General features: G+C 41.9%; 3 protein-coding genes across 3 annotated transcripts; all 3 read right to left on the reverse strand.

Moving 5' to 3' along the window:
* Nucleotides 1-5573: 5573 nt before the first annotated feature.
* Nucleotides 5574-7943, reverse strand: LOC124150350 (serine-rich adhesin for platelets-like). The gene is made up of 2 exons (XM_048381639.1): nucleotides 6531-7943; nucleotides 5574-5964 (listed from the first exon to the last, which is right to left on the reverse strand). The coding sequence occupies exons 1-2, from the start codon at nucleotides 7909-7911 to the stop codon at nucleotides 5693-5695; spliced, it is 1653 nt and encodes a 550-aa protein (XP_048237596.1). The 5' UTR covers nucleotides 7912-7943; the 3' UTR covers nucleotides 5574-5692.
* A 68-nt stretch (nucleotides 7944-8011) lies between these two features.
* LOC124146825 lies at nucleotides 8012-11910 on the reverse strand. Its single transcript, XM_046517303.2, has 6 exons — nucleotides 11664-11910; nucleotides 10633-10758; nucleotides 10317-10517; nucleotides 9765-9998; nucleotides 9267-9533; nucleotides 8012-8178 (listed from the first exon to the last, which is right to left on the reverse strand). The coding sequence occupies exons 1-6, from the start codon at nucleotides 11908-11910 to the stop codon at nucleotides 8012-8014; spliced, it is 1242 nt and encodes a 413-aa protein (XP_046373259.2).
* Nucleotides 11911-13783: 1873 nt separating this feature from the next.
* LOC125383209 (snaclec 6-like) lies at nucleotides 13784-16454 on the reverse strand. The gene is made up of 2 exons (XM_048401547.1): nucleotides 16200-16454; nucleotides 13784-14187 (listed from the first exon to the last, which is right to left on the reverse strand). Exons 1-2 carry the CDS (start codon nucleotides 16291-16293, stop codon nucleotides 13784-13786), a joined length of 498 nt encoding a protein of 165 aa, XP_048257504.1. The 5' UTR covers nucleotides 16294-16454.
* Nucleotides 16455-19372: the final 2918 nt, after the last annotated feature.

Genomic DNA, 19372 nt, shown 5'->3' on the forward strand with positions numbered 1-19372 from the left:
AGCCCATTTCTGGTGTCCCCCGACGTGATATTGCAGGAATATTGCTAAAAGCGGCGTAAAACCATCTCACTCACTCACTCACTCAAAGAACTAAGGGGGCAGTTCAACAGTTTGATATGGGGTAAAATCTTTAATTCCTTAAATTGGTTGGTGGTTGATCTACAGCTTTTTCATCTGACAAAATAAACATTTCAGGGATGTACATGCAGTTCACGTCCACAACTAACTGTAATGGTTTTATCCTAACATAAACACCATCTTCATTGAAGGTGTAAAAACAGCTCAGTGAAAAGCAGCATGACATACTCAAAAACGCTATGTTATTAATCCTTGCGAAGTGGACTTGACGAAAGAATCTCTTCGAGGATGTGAACATTGTTAGTGTGGTGTGGTGTCTCAAACTTACGGAACTATGTTTTTCGTGTTTCAAGAAACATTTGAACGGCTCCTTTAGAAAGTAGTGCTATTAATACCGTTTTCTGCAGATTTGTTATATTTATTACATTCCCATGACAAATTTAACAAACATGTTTTGTAGGTTCTAGTAACAACGATAGCATCAGTCTTGCCCTGAAGTAGTATCTTAACTCTAAATGTCTTGAACTGACACAGGATAAGAATGTATAGATGATACACGCAGTCAGCATCCTTGTGCTAATCTACGATGTTTATTTACGATTCATTCAGGCATCCTCAAACTGTCTGACTTGGGCCATGAAAAGCATTCCATTGATTTGACATTACACTCAGTTTGATCTGTCACAGAACAATCCGCCTGTGTACCCTGCGTGTGTCGTGCTTGTCGTTCCTCGACAATCTGCTTGCTGCATACTGTGCTGCTTCATTATTGTGTTGCTCAAACGTTGTGCTCCAGTTTGTTTTTACCTGTATCAATTCCATATATTGTGTATGTGTTGTTTGATTTCCACTGTACAGATGTTTGGACTATAAATAAATCAGGGACCAAATAAACTCTTAATCTCCATCTAGGAACGACTTGATTTTATATTTTCTGTTGCTGTTTTAAGAACATATGTCTATTTGTATGCTTAAGGCGAACATATTTCTGCACTACCATTGGACATTTAGGTAAACCCAGGAACATATATGATTGTGATAAAACAAGTGAGTGAAATGCCAGAGAAATTTGTAAGATGAGATTCAGAATTTGACTTGGGCATCAGTCCACTGGTGCCAGCACTTATGGCAAAATGACAGAATCGAAGTCAAAATCAAGTGGCAATGAACATGACTACGGGGAATGAAACGTGTGACATTCTAACCTGACGTTCTTATTCATGGTATGCACGTGCATTGTGATGCATCTGTACAGGTTCAGCATGCATATGCTTAGCATTAACTTGCTCATCTCTTGAAGACTGGCCTTTTACCACGTGGCCTTAAGCAAAGTAATGTGGCTCTCACATTAAATATTAGCCAGAGTTTCATTGGCAGATCATAGCAACGTTACCAAGTTACCCATTCTTTTCTTATTCATTACTAGTAAGGGGTGGTCGGGTAGCCTAGTGGTTAAAGATTTCGCTCGTCACGCCGAAAACCCGGGTTCGATTCCCGACATGGGCACAATGTGTGAAGCCCATTTCTGGTGTCCCCCGCCGTGATATTGCTGGAAAATTGCTAAAATCGGCGTAAAACCATACTCACTCACTCACTCACTCATTACTAGTAGGTCTAATACAAAAATAAATCCGTCAAGAAGGATACATTGTCAAGCTTCCGACCAGGCAATACACAACGGTCTGCGGACCTACAATACATGCAGTCGACATCTAGTAGTCATCCACCACTTCTTCGACATCACGTGTGGCACTCTCGACTGATGAAGACGCCAGCGACGCTGGACACCGGCAGAATGGCGAAGGATTCTTTTTACAGATGAATCACATTTCACCTGGCAGTTTAACGATGCCAGAGTAGTTTTTATCTCGACGTCCGGGAGATATTCGCCATTATCAGATGTTGTCACAGTATGGTAGGGGAAGTGTGATGGTACGGGCCAGGATATCCGTTCACCACAGGACTCCCTTTCTCCTCGTCCATGGACACGTCACTGGTTTCAGATATCAGGACGACGTTGTTCAACATAGGAATTCACATTGTCGGCCAAGGTTCCATATGTCAGGAGGGTAATGCTGGACCACACCGTGCAACGGTGGTGACCTAGTTTCTAAGTCAACAAGACGAAGAACAAATTGTCTTGGACAGCATACTATCCCGATTTGGCTGCGATTGAACATGCATGGGACGAACTGGGTAGAAGCGTATAAAACAACCATGAACCACCTACAAATATCAGGGAATTGGGACAGTATCTTCAAGCTGAATGACAGACATTTCCCTAGATGTCTTTTCAACGTCTAATTAACAGTAACATTATCTTGATTGTCTTCAAGGAAGAGGTAGTTACACACAATACTTATGTTGAACTTTTCCATGTGTCATGACCCCTATGAACTTGACATCATCTGAACAGTTATCCTGTAGGGACTCATTTCTTCCACTGTTCTCTGCTTAGAACCCACCAGAGACAATACCATATTGAACATATTTCCACTCACTCCCCAAACAGGACCCGTGAAGATCCGGGGTAGAATAGGTCTTCAGCAACCATGCTTGCCGAAAAAGGTGATTTTGCTTGTCGTAAAAGGCGACTAACGGGATCGGGTGGTCAGGCTTGGTTGATGCATGTCATCGATCCCAATTGCGTGGATCGATGCGCATGATATCAATCACTGGATTGTCTGGTCCAGACTTGATTATTTACAGACCGCCGTCATATAGCTGGAATATTGCTGAGTGCGGCGTTTAACAACAAACCAACCCAAACAGAATTGGTCTTCAGCTTACGAGGCGACTACGCCTGTAAGAGGCGACTAATGGGATCGGATGGTCAGACTCGCTGACTTGGTTGATGCATGTCATCGTATCCCAATTACGTAGATCGATGCTCATGATGTCAATCACTGAATTGACTTAATTATTCACAGACCGCCGTCATGTAGCTGGAGTATTGCTGCTATTGAGTGCGGCGTTAAACAACAAACACTCTCTGACCAAGTATTCACAACCGAGACAAGCCGTTAAATACAGATCGCTCACTCTGAACAAAATATTTAAATATTGCAGATCACAGACATACCATCTTCAAACTGACGAGGAATACAGATATGAAAGAACCTTTTAACCATTGACACAGAGGTGATCACAATTACCATTCTGAAGACCCGTGAAGATTCCGGGGTAGAATAGGTCTGCAGCAACCCATACTTGCCGTAAAAGGCGACTATGCTTGTCGTACAAGGCGACTAACGGGATCGGGTGGTCAGGCTCGCTGACTTAGTTGATACATGTCATCGATCCCAATTGCGTGGATCGATGCTCATGATATTAATCACTGGATTGTCTGGTTCAGACTCCATTATTTACAGACCGCCGTCATATAGCTGGAATATAGCTGAGTGCGGCGTTAAACAACAAACCAACCAACCAACCATTCTGAAATAATACAACGTAGGGCATGAAAACTAAACTAAACGTTCGTTTTATCTGATTTATTGACACATAAATGAATTACTACATGAACATGTGGCAAAGTTTAAAATGGACATTTTGACTTTATAAGAAATATATAATTTACTGGTATACAATTTAATACAAGAATTCAATGTGAGACACAGGTCAGTCACGAGACACTGCATATCGAAAGGGTAGGGCAAAACATTTCTATCATACTTTCCACACTTTCTTCGGGTGAGCGAGTGAGTGAGTTGGGTCTAACGCCGCTTTTAACTGTTACAGTATTCCAGTTATATCGCGGCGTGTCAGCTTAATGTGGGAGGAAAGGCAGAAATGATGCAGGTCTCGGACGTTTACCACTTCGGTGAAACCCACGAGCAGGGGTATGGTGCTGACAAACCTAGAAACATAGTAGGGGCGAACCGAGAATCGAACCCACAATCATAGGTTTCTGGCGTGCCCAAGGGACGCAACTCTGCACAGCGAATCGCGGCGCCTTCTGTCTTTGGATTCATGGAGACATAAATCAATAATCAGAAGAATGGGTCTCCGACTAGAATGTTTCAGCCGTTGTCAAACATCATTTAGAACATTTCATTAACATCGTATGAGATCATGATTAAGGAAAATAATCTCCACGTGGTATTCCAGGTGTGAGAAAGTCCCAGTACACTTGTGTTGTGGACGGTGCGTGGTTCGATGTCCTGGCCGCGTCATACCAAAATACCTAGATGGTAGTTGTTGTTACCATGCCTGGCGCTCGGCATTATGGGGATAAACCAAGGTTTGTTCGGCTCCGAGTCAGTATGTCGTGTCTGAGTGGGGTATCCGTGTTAAACTGTGGCATGGTGTCTCAATGAGCTAGCACTAAAGAAAATTACATATAAATCGTGACTAGCAAAAGCAGCACAAACATGTAAGGCTTGCAGTTAGTATTGATATAGATGACGACCAGAAGACTCTGTTCTGTTTCCAATATGATGTTTAAAAAAGAATATATAAACTTTTCCCTCTACCCTGGTGTTCCGAATGCATTAACACACCTGGAAACAGAGACTTTACTTTATCAAGTGTTTTGAACAATGTTTAAAAAATAATCCTGTGTATTTGGTTGCTTCTGTAAGGTTATGTGAGACATTTCCGTGTTATTATAATGCAATGGAGACTGCGCAAGTCTACATGTATCAGTGCTCACACTAGAACCCACTGGACTGCTAGGCCTGATTATAACATATATAAGAATCCGTGGGGGCACAGGTGGCCCAGTCGTCTAAGGCGCCGCGATTCGCTGTGCAGAGTTGCCTCCCTTGGGCACGCCAGAAACCTATGATTGTGGGTTCGAATCCTGGTTAACCCCGATTATGTTTCTAGGTTTGTCAGCACCATACCCCTGCTCGTGGGTTTCACCGAAGTGGTAAACGTCCGAGACCTGTATCACTTGGGGCTTTCCTCCCACATTAAGCTGACACGCCGCGATATAACTGGAATACTGTTAAAAGCGGCGTTAAACCCAACTCACTCATTGTCTTGCTGCCATGGAAACGTCAAAATAAAAATTTCTAAATAGCAAAAGGCACCAGTTCAGCATGTACCTGACAAACCTGCAAAGTTTGATAAAAAAATATTGAACGGTTTCTGAGTTATGCTCCGGAAACGAAACGTGACGGCGGACAGACGGACGGAGCCCGTTTCTATATCCCCAGTCAACTTTGTTGGGCGGGGGATAATAAGGGAACTGGAATGTGAACATACATTAGTCATACATGATAAACATAAAAACGGCACCGGAGATAGACCTGTTAAGGATGGATCAATTGTTAGTGTTTAACACAACATCTTTGTACTAATACATCGCTAAGGAAGAGAGTCTCACTGGTACATCAGGAAGGTCACCGGAACTCCAATAAGTTGATATCTGAAAAAACTATATCGAATTGTAAGTAGCTGAAATACAAATATAGTGCTTCAGAAATGTCTGTAAAACGAAATTGAAGAAATGCTGAGATGAATAGCAAAAACATTCAATCGAAGTGGGGTACTTGTACACACTCCATGTCGTCTTCTGGTGCTGAAGATTCACCTTTTCCCTTCCCTGAAACCATAATGTCTTGACAATAAGTGTTAGTCCTGCTATGTATATAAAACCTCATTACATCTAATATCTTAGATGCCTGTCATTGTGAAAGTGACTCTGTTTAAAGAAGCCTGCAAGATAGGAGTAGTGAGATGAGACTGGCGACCCACCTGGGACACAGTGCAGTGGTTCCGGAGTCCACGTCGCATCCCAGCACTGTACAGTGAGGTTGCTCTGTCCCTCAGGAAACCCCCAGCCGACCCTGCAGGTGAGGACGACTGATGCTCCCGAGGAGGCGTGGCAGCTGGAGGCTACAGCGTTAGTCAGCATCCTCAGACAGGGGCAACTGCTGGCTGTCGACACGGACCACAGGCATCAACAAACTAACTTTAGCCTCCATTAAAACGTTGCAAAATTGGTTCATGCTTATCCTGTTTTATACCATGTTCTAATAAAGTAGTTATCGGTGTCTATACATTATCATACGTTCGTAACATTGGTTAAGGTAGCCAAGAATGGGATTATTTTCAAGATGCTATTTATAGCCCCCATTGTTGTTTGCATGTATTTAATATTTGTTGTAAATGAAACTTAATTTGGCTGTTAGTATATGTTTGATGCATTTAAAAAACACCTTTTTTTAAAATAACATAGTTATACTTAAATCGTTGTTTTCTCTAAAGACATCATATTACTAAAATAAATATTTGACTCATCACACTTCCAATTCAGATTATACAAGGGGTGGTCGGGTAGCCTAGTGGCTTAAGCGTTCGCTCGTCACGCCGAAGACCCGGGTTCGATTTCCGACATGGGTTCAATGTGTGAAGCCCATTTCTGGTGTCCCCCGCCGTAATATTGCTAAAAGCGGCGTAAAACCATACTCACTCACTCAGATTATACAAATGTATAAAGTTACCTTCGTTTTCGGAATAGTAGGAGCTGCATGTATATATGTAGGAGCTGTTAGTTATTGAGGACATCACGGCTTCAGAAGGAGCTGCTGCTATCATAGGAGCAGTCGTTGTGTCGGAGGGAGGCTGGCGTTTGGTGGACGATGGGGTGACTGATTCTGATGTTGGGTGAAGCAGGTCGCCATAGTCTGTTGTACTGGAACTGATTGTCTCAGATTCGACTCCTGTGATTCCAGGGTCAACATTGTCTGTTGTACTGGAACTGATTGTCTCAGATTCGACTCCTGTGATTCCAGGGTCAACATTGTCTGTTGTACTGGAACTGATTGTCTCAGATTCGACTCCTGTGATTCCAGGGTCAACATTGTCTGTTGTACTGGAACTGATTGTCTCAGATTCGACTCCTGTGATTCCAGGGTCAACATTGTCTGTTGTACTGGAACTGATTGTCTCAGATTCGACTCCTGTGATTCCAGGGTCAACATTGTCTGTTGTACTGGAACTGATTGTCTCAGATTCGACTCCAGTGATTCCAGGGTCAACATTGTCTGTTGTACTGGAACTGATTGTCTCAGATTCGACTCCAGTGATTCCAGGGTCAACATTGTCTGTTGTACTGGAACTGATTGTCTCAGATTCGACTCCTGAGATTCCAGGGTCGCCATTGTCTGTTGTACTGGAACTGATTGTCTCAGATTCGACTCCAGTGATTCCAGGGTCGCCATCTGTTGCAAGGCCTTGGTCGAAGGTGGCTGTCTCTTGGTTTGAGATAAATGCAGATGTGGATATTGAGTATAGCGTGTCTAGGTGGTTTGTGGTGTGGCTAGTTTCTGAGATTGGACTACGCATTGATGTAAATATCAAAGGTGTTTCAGTACCCTTTACGATGATAGAGCGTGAACTTGCAGACTGCTCCAGAAAATCCCCGACGACAGTACTGTCCATCTCTTGACTCGTTATCAGAGAACTGAAGCCTACACTAGAAACACTGGAACGACATGGAGACTGTAGATATCTTAGTCCACTACTGCTTGAATCCGACCGAACCGGACTTTGTACTTTCAGGCCAGAGAGACCACGGGTCGTATCTGATGTTGATTCAGAACCTGGAGACGGTGTGGAGTCCATGATACTTGGCATCAGTGTTGAAGTAGGTTGTACAGTTATTGTTGAGATATACCGCGAAATCGAAACATCCTGTGATGCATACCCAACAGACCTCGATGGTGATTCCCAGACATCTTGGATGACCGGAGCACTACTAATAACTGGTCCTTGCTGCTTCGACAGCAATGTCAGACTCGGGGTTTGAGATGTGCTTGATGTTAGTGTCTGTTCAAGGTCGGTGTCGATACCTACAGACACAAATAATGATTTTGGTATCATTTCGGTGGCATGTCAATTCGAGTCAAGTATTGAGTCAATAAGAAGTGGCGAAAAACGGAATATTCGATGTTCGACTACAAGTGTATGTGCCTATTATTTATCATCTGTTTTCGAAATAAATGTACTTGCCGCAAGCAGAATGTGTTAGAGTTTCTTGTCCGTTGTCGGCTGTCACCCGCAGCAGAAGTGTGTCGGAGGTGTTGAAACCATTGTACAGAAACTGGTCACAGTCTGTCGCAAGCTCCACAGATTCCACCTTATCTTTGTCTGCAGATGGAAGAGGAATGAGATGTTTATTGTTGCATGTTTGAACTCACTACTATCTGACACGGGGGATCATTCCACTGAATCGTTGACTATGTCATTATGCAACTACAACCATCATGGTCTTCCAGTGGGTGAGTTGGGTTTAACTCGTTTCCAACAGTGTTTAGTTATATCACGGTTTGCCATCTTAATCCGGGAGGAGAGCCCTGCGTAACAACCCGTGGATGATTACAACTTTGGCCAAATCCACCAGCATCGGTACTGTATTGACAAACAGGTGACCATAATCTGGGTTCTTGAGAGCCACGACCTGTTGTGAGAGCTTTGACCTGTTGTGAGAGCCATGACCTGTTGTGAGAGCTATGACCTGTTGAGAGAGCTATGACCTGTTGTGAGAGCTATGACCTGTTGTGAGAGCTATGACCTGTTGTGAGAGCTATGTCCTGTTGTGAGAGCTATGACCTGTTGTGAGAGCTATGAACTGTTGTGAGAGCTATGACCTGTTGTGAGAGCTATGTCCTGTTGTGAGAGCCATGGCCTGTTGTGAGAGCTACGGCCTGTTGTGAGAGCCATGACCTGTTGTGAGAGCTATGGCCTGTTGTGAGAGCTATGACCTGTTGTGAGAGCTATGGCCTGTTGTGAGAGCCATGGCCTGTTGTGAGAGCTATGGCCTGTTGTGAGAGCTATGACCTGTTGTGAGAGCAATGACCTGTTTTGAGAGCTATGGCCTGTTGTGAGAGCTATGGCCTGTTGTGAGAGCTATGGCCTGTAGTGAGAGCTATGGCCTGTTTTGAGAGCTATGGTCTGTTGTGAGAGCTATGACCTGTTGTGAGAGCTATGGCCTGTTTTGAGAGCTATGGCCTGTTGTGAGAGCCATGACATGTTGTGAGTGCTATGACCTGTTGAGAGAGCTATGACCTGTTGAGAGAGCTATGACCTGTTGAGAGAGCTATGACCTATTGTAAGCTGTAACATCCAGACCGACAGAAGCATCAACATGATAGACCAACATTTGTACCCCATAAAACAATTCACCAGAAATTGTGTGGACGTTTTGCTGGCTCTTACGACTCTATCTGCTCACTCACCCACATTGTACCACAGCGCCAAGCCCCCTCCTGCACACATCTGGTCTGCATGACCAGAACATGGAATGTCGCAGTGGTCAGGCGTCATCAACTCCGTCGAGGAAGGGATCTCTGTGACACAGTAGCAGTCCTCACCAGACACCACAGCAAGCTCACTCAGGTTCCCCCGACAGAGTTCCTTACATAACAAGGCTGTCATGTCTCCTGAGTCGGCAATATGGAGGAATTCCATCGAGGTGAGATGGAGCCTCCTGCAGCCTCTGAAACCTAAAGGAGAATGTTTGTATAGTGGCGAAAAAAGTTGTGTAAATGCTGTGTGCCAACCAAATTCTTGCTAGCCAACATTTGATTTTGCACATGCGAACAATTTACCTCTTTTGCCATTCGTAATCTTCTAAAAAGGAATAGGATCAAGCAAATCACGATATTGGCAATCAAACACAATTTCTATGTAACACAACAAAGTTATTGTCTTTTATTTGGTATTAAGATCCTTACCACGTTCCTGTTTACAGATGTATCCCCATGTGGTGTTTGGCGTCCTGTAGCAGTCTCTGAGAATGACACTGTCATCAGTCCGGACAACGCAGCACAGTGTAGCGGCTGTACACTGGTTAGAGAAGGGCGGGTTGTTGTCAAACAGTACTGGGCCAGCCCAACGTAGGGAGCCTGACTGTGTGACATCTGTCAGACCAACTAGCCATTGGTCAACGGGAGCAAAGAGCGGAGATCCTGAAGCAAGATCGTTACATTTGTATTGATCATAAACAAATAGGTTTCCTGGCCAACTAATATGCATTTGTTTCGACCTTTAAAGATACAGTAAACTATGTCTATAGTGAACACGCTTATAATGAAATGGCGGATATAACGAAATGTTTGTTTCTTTGTTCCGGTCATTTGCTGTGATTGCTGTCACATCAGCAAAATGTAAAATAATTGGGTATGTGCATATACAACAAAACATATTGCGTCTGATAATTTTAATACACATCAATATACTTCGGCTAGATGTGACAGATATTTTAGCGGTCTTTAAGGACTGAGAACCTCGTATTGTTGTAGCAATGAAGTCTAGTTCATCCTGGGAGAGTACAGACGTCAGGTAACCGCCTCCCTCTTTGAAACAGCCGGCGTTGTCAACGCTGAAGACGTTTTGGGACGCCACCAAGAACTGGTAGAAGTTGCCCCTCCAATACTGCCAGTCTTCGGGAGCGAGCTCCAGACGGGGAACAGCGTTCACTCGCAACTCTGAATAGAAGAATGTGTTGATAGGGTTGTAGTTTTAATATGTGCAAGAATTTGCAAAACGACACATGCCATCTCGAAAAGGCCCAATACCTTATGTTGGTCTCACAATCTTTACCTGTATAGAAGCAGTTCTGGACGAGCGGAGAACTGTCCTCATCCCGATGCAGTAGGTAAGGTCCGGGGATGCGGACCCCCTGCCTGTACAGGTCTGCACAGGTACCAGCAACATCTTCGTACTGTCCTGGAGACAGGTATGCATAATAATTCAGAATTGGAAATCACAGTGCGTTCTATCCTTGTACTCTCATGTTGACATTCCCTAACTTATTTTAGAGATACAAATACAATTATTATTTAAGCACATTTAGACAAACATAAGAACTACACAAAACCTCTTTCTTAGTTTCACCTGTCGTAATCCTACAAACACTTTCAACGTACAAGTACAATAGAAATAGTATAAAGTGTACAATGCGTAATTGTTACTGTAATAATGAAAAAGGGGTTTCGTGTCATTTCTCCTTCCATTATTGGTTGAACGAAATTCTGGAATATATAGGAAGGAGAACGGACATCGATAAGACACTTCGGTTTGTCCATTATGAGTGAGCGAGTATGGTTCTACGCCGCGTTTAGCAATATTCCAGCTATATCACGGCGGGGGACACCAGAAACCACACATTGTACCCATGTCAGGAATCGAACCTGGGTCTTCGGCGTGACGAGCGAACACTTTAACCACTGGGCTACGCGACCGCCCCTGTCCATTATGTAATTTAGATGTAATTGAATATAAAATTCAATTTGTTTGTATATGCCACTAATCTTAATATTCGTTCAAAATATTTGAATTCCCATTTTCAATGTCCATACTTATGCTAATCAAAGGGATAAGTTGATAAGCGTTCCAAAATATTTAGCAAATTACATTAAAGATGCCAACAATATCCGATTTTCACAATTGTAAATACTCGATGTTGCACTTATGTTTCAAAATATCTTCATTGTATTAATTGTGCTTGGGCCGGAGGCCTTATTACTGAAGAAAATGATTGATTGGTTTAAAACATTTATCTTTGTTTTTCCTTTAAAACAAAAATGCAAATCTTAGGGATAAATAACCCCTTTACCTCTGTGCTGACTTACGCATATCAAGTAAATTTAGATACTGGCCAAACTCGTCCCCACATCTCTGGTCGTTGTCTCCGGGACACGCGGTGTCACATCGTCTGATTTCAGTTCTAGACGTCAACGACATCTGGATGTTACTGAAACAGTAACACTGCCCCCTCCACGCAGCTGCCACGTCGACGTGCCTGCCCCGACACACCTGCACACACACCTGCAGGGTCAGAACGTCCGTCTCCAAGGGAGCCACGCTGCTCAGATACATGCCGAAGTCCCAAGCATTGTAGCAGCCCGTGACACCTGGCAGAAGAGATGAGAAGAGTGACGAACAACGTTTATCAACTGAAGGGTTCTCGACAGTTTCGCAAAACATTTTAATGATAAAATATGCTCTTAAAATGAATGTGTAAATGAATGTAGTGAACTCTTCGGTATAAACTATTTCAGCCAGAAAATGATAAAAAAGAAATTGTGTTAAATCTTTTCACTAGTTTCACTGACACAATGTCATGTTCATAAAGCGCTGTACTTACGTCTACGCCTAGATGGGTAATCGTGATAACAGGATCCCAATCGAGGGACATTGTCTTTCCATTTCATTTAACACTGACGTCGCTCATATTTACTGCGACAATATGACAAACAGGCCTATGTATTCTCATGCTCTAGAACCTTAGGATATGTCGCATTCATCTGTGACAGGATCCGATAATTGTATATATTTTCAGAGTTTTATCAGTTTAGATTTTTACTGAATTAAATATTCAGTCAAATATGTTTTAAACATTATATACTTCACACTTCAGCTCTCCTAATTCTCTGTTTCAGCTTACTGCATGAGTACTTTGCCATAGCCTCAATCACCTAGTGCACTATCACACAATAGCCTGCCCAAGCGCGCCCCTCAAAGCCCCTTTGTGTTTCAGGTTCTAGCTTACTGTCTCCAGTTTTAAAGGGTTTAGTTTTACTACAGTTTAGAGCACATTTGATGTTACTGTCAAACACACGTATATCATTGGAATTCACAATTTGGACAATTTGGACTAATTGTGGTGTTTGATCTATTGGACATTTTGGAATTCACATCTAAAGGTTGGTCTTTTGATGATATTTTATTGTTTGTGCGTATTCCTAGGATTTGTAGGTATATTGTGTTTATGCTCTTGATAATTTGGCTGTTTTGGTCATGTTGTAAATATTCGCCAGATCATAGTAATTAGTTGTATTTCTGTATGCATTACAAGTGTTATTATTTACGTAAGGTAAATAATTCAGTAAGTGCTAAGTTTAGGCTTAAAATACTATTTAACTAAATCTTCAATCACTGTGAAGCTGATGTATGAAAGTATGAAGTATGAAAGTAAGAATGAGAAACATATATGTTGCTAGGTAACATATTGGTATAAATGAATGTGTAATGTATGAATGTATAATGTATGAATGAATCAGGGTTTTACTATTATATTTTAGAATTGTTTTAAGTTACTCTGCAATAACACTATGTTTCGGTTTGTAGTAATATTGCTGCTATCAGATTGGTCTGCACAGTGTGTATATATATTCATTTATTTGTCGTGCAGATGTAGCTGTAATACTTGTGCAGAGGTCTGTGTCTGGACTGATGAACCCAGGTCCACACACTTGGTGGGTTTACTAGGTTTTATATATATTCTCATGTATTGCATATTGTATGTACACATAGTAAATGTATCATGTCACGTCTATCTTACTCTATTTATATGATACACATATATAAGTATATATGCGGGTTAAGTAGGTTTATAATATAAGATTAATTAAGTTTTTGATGAGATGTAAGTTTATCAATTAGTAGTTATAGCATTTTGTATATATCATCAAATGTAATGAAATATTTGATGTCAGCATATGTTTATATTTTGTGTAATGAATGTTTTACAATTGTTTCAGGGTTCAAAACATTTATCAGTAATAAACTTGGCTATAATTCGAACAACACCTGCGTCTGTCCTTCATGTCAAGAAGCAGTCCCGGTTTCACATCGAAGAGACATATCATCACACTAAAAACACACGTCATTCATTCATGGAGTTGAAGTATCACCTTGCATAAACCTAGACATTTTAGACAAACATGTCGGTCCAGAGAAAAAAATATTGTTACGCACCTCTACTCTTCTGGCAGATGAATGCATTGTTGCCTGTGCAATGGACATTGACCAGATCTCTTTCTTCAGTTCTAAAGACAGCACATCGGCCGCCAGAAGGTTTGGGGTAGTGATCTGCCCACACGGAGTCATCAAACAGCGAGCCGTCCAGCCACAGGAACACACCCGTGCCCCAGGGGTCTGTCACGCCCAGTAGTAGCTGGGACACGGCCACAGATGTGGCAATAGGGGAGATGTAGTCTTGTAACTCGTCCAACTCTTGACCAGCAGACAGCAGTTCTGACTCAAAGAGTCTGCAGATATCGGCAGCTTCTTTGAGTGTCTTCCTTAGAGGAAACACTCTCACGCATCTCTCGTTGGGGATCGACCACCAGTGAAGGGGGCAGGTGTCAAAATCTGCAGAAGAATGAACCGTATTTCAGTTATGTCACGGCGTGTCAGCTTGATGTGGGAGGCATAATAAAACGTCAATGTCAGAGTGAGTGAGTGAGTATGGTTTTACGCCGCTTTTGGCAATATTCCAGCAATATCACGGCTTCACACATTGTACCCATGTCGGGAATCGAACCCGGGTTTTCGGCGTGACGAGCGAACGCTTTAAGCACAAGGCTACCCGACCGCCCCAACGCCAGAGAATAGATTCCATTGGGCGTAAAATGTAAAATAGCGCTAAAATTGTATGAATGGGTCGCTGAAAAACGGTGCTGACACCAAGTGTTCGAGAATAGGGATAAACATGTCCTGCTCAACCAACAGAACGAGCCACTCACACAAACCAAGTCTTAGACGTGTATCACTTTGATGAAACCCACGAGCATGGGTATGGTGCTGACAAACCCAGAATCATAGTCATGGCGAACCGGGATTTGATCCCACGATCGTAAAGAGAAGAGTTGCATGCTGAGAAGCTGATATATGTGTCACTGTTGGTGAAACCTCCAATTCATTTGTCCGAATCTTGTTTGTTGATTTTTCCTCCCCCCCCCCCCCCCCCCCCCCCCCAAAAGACTGTGTCAGTAATCTTAACAGTTGTTTAACCGTTAGGTTTGCAGATGACGCAGCGCTGGCCGGATTCATTAAGCATCCTGAAATTGATTATCGGTCCCAAATTTCAAAATTTGACCAATGGTGCAAAGTTAATTTTCTTACTCTAAATGTTAAAAAAACCCAAAGGAAATGATCATAGATTTCAGAAAAAGAGGACCCAAATTCTGCCAGTTGTTATAACGAAAACATTGATTTGGTTGAATAATATAAGTATCTTTGCACCATTATTGATTCAAAATTCACTTGGAATGATAACACGGATAATATTTTTAAAAAGGGACAAAAGCTATTGAATTTCTTACGGCGTCTTAGGTATTTTAAACTTGATAATAAAATACTCTCACAGTTCTGTAGAACATTTATTCAAAGCATTTAAGTTTTTAATGTAAACTGCTGGTATGGGAGCCTGTCTGTTTAAAATAAATCTAAACTACATACAATATTAAATACAGCAAGCAAAATATCAGGTAACCAATTTCAACACATCGGCGAAATTTATGAGCAGCAAATTGTCGAAAAGGCTCGTAAGATACTAAATAACAGCAGTCATATACTTCGTTCTGAATATCAGTTTCTACCTTCCGGCCGCCGACTGCGCATGACGATGCTGAAACAAACACGGCCCGGAAGTCATTCGTACCAGCCAGTGTTATAGTCTTTTAAATGGTTATCTGTTACCATTATACCTATAGTTTATAATGATTACAATTCCTTGTCGTCACTGTAATAGTGTTTAATTCTCTACATGTTTTTACCCGTGGTTATATTAGTAAGTACCTTATTTTCTTATGTACATATTTCATTATCCGTATTTTCTTTCATTTTCATATTTTATTTTCATATTTAGTACTAACACCTGTGCAATATGAGATTTTCCCTTGGGATAATAAAATCTTATCTTATAAATTACGTGCACCCCGCTAGTGATACATACAACGAATTTATCATATGATTACAATTTCATAAGATTTATTTTCGTGAAGAATGCCATCGGACTAGTGGAGTTTGATGACTCGAAGTGGGAAAAGGGTCCGTTGTGACGCGACAATCAAGTGCAGAGTTGCCTCACATAATATTTGACTTATAGTGTGACCCGTGAAGATCCGGGGTAGAATAGGTCTTCAGCAAACCATACTTGCCGTAAAAGGCGACTATACTTGTCGTAAGAGGCGATCGGGTGGTCAGGCTTGCTGACTTGGTTGATGTATGTCATCGATCCCAATGGCGTGGATCGATGCTCATGATGTCAATCACTGGATTGTCTGGTCCAGACTCGATTATTTACAGACCGCCGTCATATAGCTGGAATATTGCTGAGTGCGGCTTTCAACAACAAACAAACAAACCTATAGTGTACTTACTGTTTCCCTCGGCGCATGTTACAAAGAGTGTTGCCACTCCAAAGCTCAACAGAACGACCATAGATAATTCCGTCATCGGGTAATTTGATGACATTGTGTTAAGGGCTCCTTGACTGCTGCCTTCAACCTGAGACCTTGAATGACAATCTGCTTCACTTGTACAGCAGACACCTCAGTTGACCAGCACTCCTCTGTGGTGACCACCATGCCAAAGCGGGATGACCTCACTGTTTGCTGAACACTTAATTGGTCTGCCTTCACTGACCACTGTTGCTGTTGACCGTTATGCAACCAGCGATGACGTAACACCCGTAAACAGTGCCATTGATTAACAAGCGTTGTTAACAATGCTTGGCAAGCCAATGGGCATTACTGTTAATGGTATCAAGAATCGATACCGGTTTTCTGTTCACCTAGCTCTATTGACTGGTCATATATTACTCAAATGCCCTTAGGCGCGTTTCTCCGATATCCTGGTCACATGAGGTCGTGGTAAGTGTGATCAATAACCTTTTGCAACAATTGTTAACATAAAAGCATGAGGCATGATTGTCACCTAAAGCAAACAAAAACATGTTTTACCCTAAAGGGTTTCTCCGAAAGACAAAGAGGAATCAAGTATTCTCGGGTCGTATATTAATGAACATTACACTAGGAGTAGAAACTTTATATTACTGGCCAATACACACACACACACGCGCGCGCACGCACGCACACACATACACACACACGCATGCACACGCAGGCACGAACGCACACCCACCCGCACACACATATTTAATCATACTTTCCAGCGTTTTTGTATTGTGGGCATAGGGCCTAAGTACAGAATAAATGCAGTCTCTATGACAACGTTGTTAGTTAATCATCTATGCCGCTTCCTTTAATTTTCAACTTTCCATACTCCTCTAAAGAAGTCAAGGGCCAGCCGATCCTCACTATTTGATAGTGATTCATAAACACATGCTCATGATACAGTACAGTCGACACTGTGTTGGGCAGAGATAACTTACAAATGTGGAAATGGTTTTGTTGCTTTTATTTCATATTAGTAGACATAACAGATTACCTATAGTTATATGAAAGAATTGGTTTCCTTAACTTCTTTTGAGTAGTATACGTACCGAAGGCCTATCTTTCTCCGTGAAAGCACAATTGATATCGCTTAATGTTATGTTATAATTGATATGAACAAATAAGTCTTCGGGCAGAAATTATTCATCATCTAAAGAATAATGATTTCGAAAGAACTCTTAACACTCATTAGTTGAGTCCAATTTTGAATTTTGATTCGCTATGAGTCTTGCTTTTGGATTTGTCCAATGAGATTTTGCCATTCCTTAATTCTGTTCTGTACGGTGGCCCATAAGGGACATGATTTAGAACATATTTGTGTGAAAAATTGTGTTAATTTGCTAAAGGTTACGATAAAAGTAAGTGAAACATCAAAATATTGAAAAACAGACTCCATGTCCCTTATGGGCCACCGTAGTTCTGTGTTATTTTAAGGCTATAAAGTGTAACGTACTTAAAAAGAGTTTTCCTGTATGCCTTACTGGTGTTGGGGCTTTGAAGGGCTTTCAGAAGTGATACACATAAGTGATACACATAAGGATCACCGCTTGTCCTGCACCCTGCCCTCCGTTTCTCATCAAAATGTCTACAGCTATCCCTCGTTTCGGTTCTGGATGCGTGTAGATCTTTCCTTCCATCGGCTTGTCTGAGATAAAGTTCCCTTTGACAGAATCGGGAAAGGTATGCTCTCTGGCCGACTCTCTAGGTCTCTTGGATTGGAAAGTTGAACCGTGCGTGTTAGCTGCCAAGTTGATGGCCGAATGCTGGACAAGTCAGACCTCTTAGGCCTGTTTAGGCACCACTTTATTCCGGACTTGTGAGCCTTAACAGATGGCTTGACATCCAAACTTGGAAAGACAAGAGACCCTTCTGGATCTTCACTAATAGGCTTTGGATGAAGCCCACGTGATCTACCAGCATAGTGACTGGCGTAACCCGAGATGCCCTCGTAGGATGCACGAAGAGTAGGTGTGACCTGGGGTACTCCTGCCACGAACCAGTTGATGGAGTACGCCCTAATTTCCACAGTATGTCCATTGACAGCATCAATCTCCTTCATTCTGGCCATAGGCAAAGACGTCTTGACCATGGGAGATCTCACTAGCTTGAAGTAACTTTCAATAAACAAATAAAATAGACACGAGTCTTGAAAAGGACAATCGTACCTTTTGTAGATGCACCTTTTCATTTGATGTATCGTCACTTCTCACTTTATGCAATTTTTTATTTCAGTGTGATGACAGCCAAAATGCAGGATTTATGGCAGTGATGAAATGGGGGTAGTCTTCTTTGAATATCTCAAAATTATATAACTACTCTATGGTAACTGTAGCATGGTCCTAAAGACCAAAACAAGTAATTCGGGAATAATTGAGGTTTCCCGCCTTGCACAAAACCACTGGTAAGCACGACACTATTGCCTGTACAACCGATGATGAATAATTGATGAAGAGGACTTCTGCTGAAAATCTGTAGATTTTGTGGTTTCATGATTTATGGTACTGATGCGAAGGAGGTAGGATATTCACGTGAGTTATCGCCTTTCTGCAGAATGTTACGTGTGTTAAATTGTTCATAGACAAGGTCACAGTCATCTCCATTGCTGTAGGATACTACATAGTTGTAAGTTGCTGTAAGTGTTTTGAAATATTACAATGTGTCTACAGGATAAACATATACGTTTAGTAGCTTTTACAGGCAGGACAGTTACCTCCTGGACTGTCTACTTTAAACTGTTTGTTAGAATAGTACGGTCGTGTAAATGTTCATAGATGAGGCTACAGGTCCTCTGCACACAACACATATTTGGTAATGGTACTATTCATTAATTTCAATCTATTAATATTCAGATAAGGAGAGTAACTCGAGGATCACTGTTGTATAACCCAATGATCTTTTATCAAGAATGTGTGTTTAAACTAACTCAACTACACCCATTGTGCAGAATAAAACATGTATGCTTAAAGTAGCTTTTGTGAAGGTTATTGTGTACAATTTCACCGGTATTTGTTATTTCTATTGAAACACGAAATATAATTTAAAACCATGGAAGCAAAACCACTGGTTGTTCAATAAAACAGAAGAACAAACACTATATA

This window comes from Haliotis rufescens, unplaced genomic scaffold (genome assembly GCF_023055435.1).
Source record: "Haliotis rufescens isolate VD_foot unplaced genomic scaffold, xgHalRufe1.0.p SCAF_1, whole genome shotgun sequence".
In the NCBI taxonomy this organism is placed as follows: Eukaryota; Metazoa; Mollusca; class Gastropoda; order Lepetellida; family Haliotidae; genus Haliotis; species Haliotis rufescens.

Coding starts and splice junctions, on each gene's coding strand:
- LOC124150350 (XM_048381639.1), bottom strand. CDS start 7,911: ATGATACCAAAATCATTATTTGTGTCTGTAGGTATCGACACCGACCTT. Junction 5,965..6,530: donor CTACTATTCCGAAAACGAAG/GTAACTTTATAC, acceptor CCGTGTCGACAG/CCAGCAGTTGCCCCTGTCTG.
- LOC124146825 (XM_046517303.2), bottom strand. CDS start 11,910: ATGTATCTGAGCAGCGTGGCTCCCTTGGAGACGGACGTTCTGACCCTG. Junction 10,518..10,632: donor CCAGAACTGCTTCTATACAG/GTAAAGATTGTG, acceptor TCTTCTATTCAG/AGTTGCGAGTGAACGCTGTT. Junction 8,179..9,266: donor GGCGCTGTGGTACAATGTGG/GTGAGTGAGCAG, acceptor TTCCATCTGCAG/ACAAAGATAAGGTGGAATCT.
- LOC125383209 (XM_048401547.1), bottom strand. CDS start 16,293: ATGTCATCAAATTACCCGATGACGGAATTATCTATGGTCGTTCTGTTG. Junction 14,188..16,199: donor AACATGCGCCGAGGGAAACA/GTAAGTACACTA, acceptor ATTCTTCTGCAG/ATTTTGACACCTGCCCCCTT.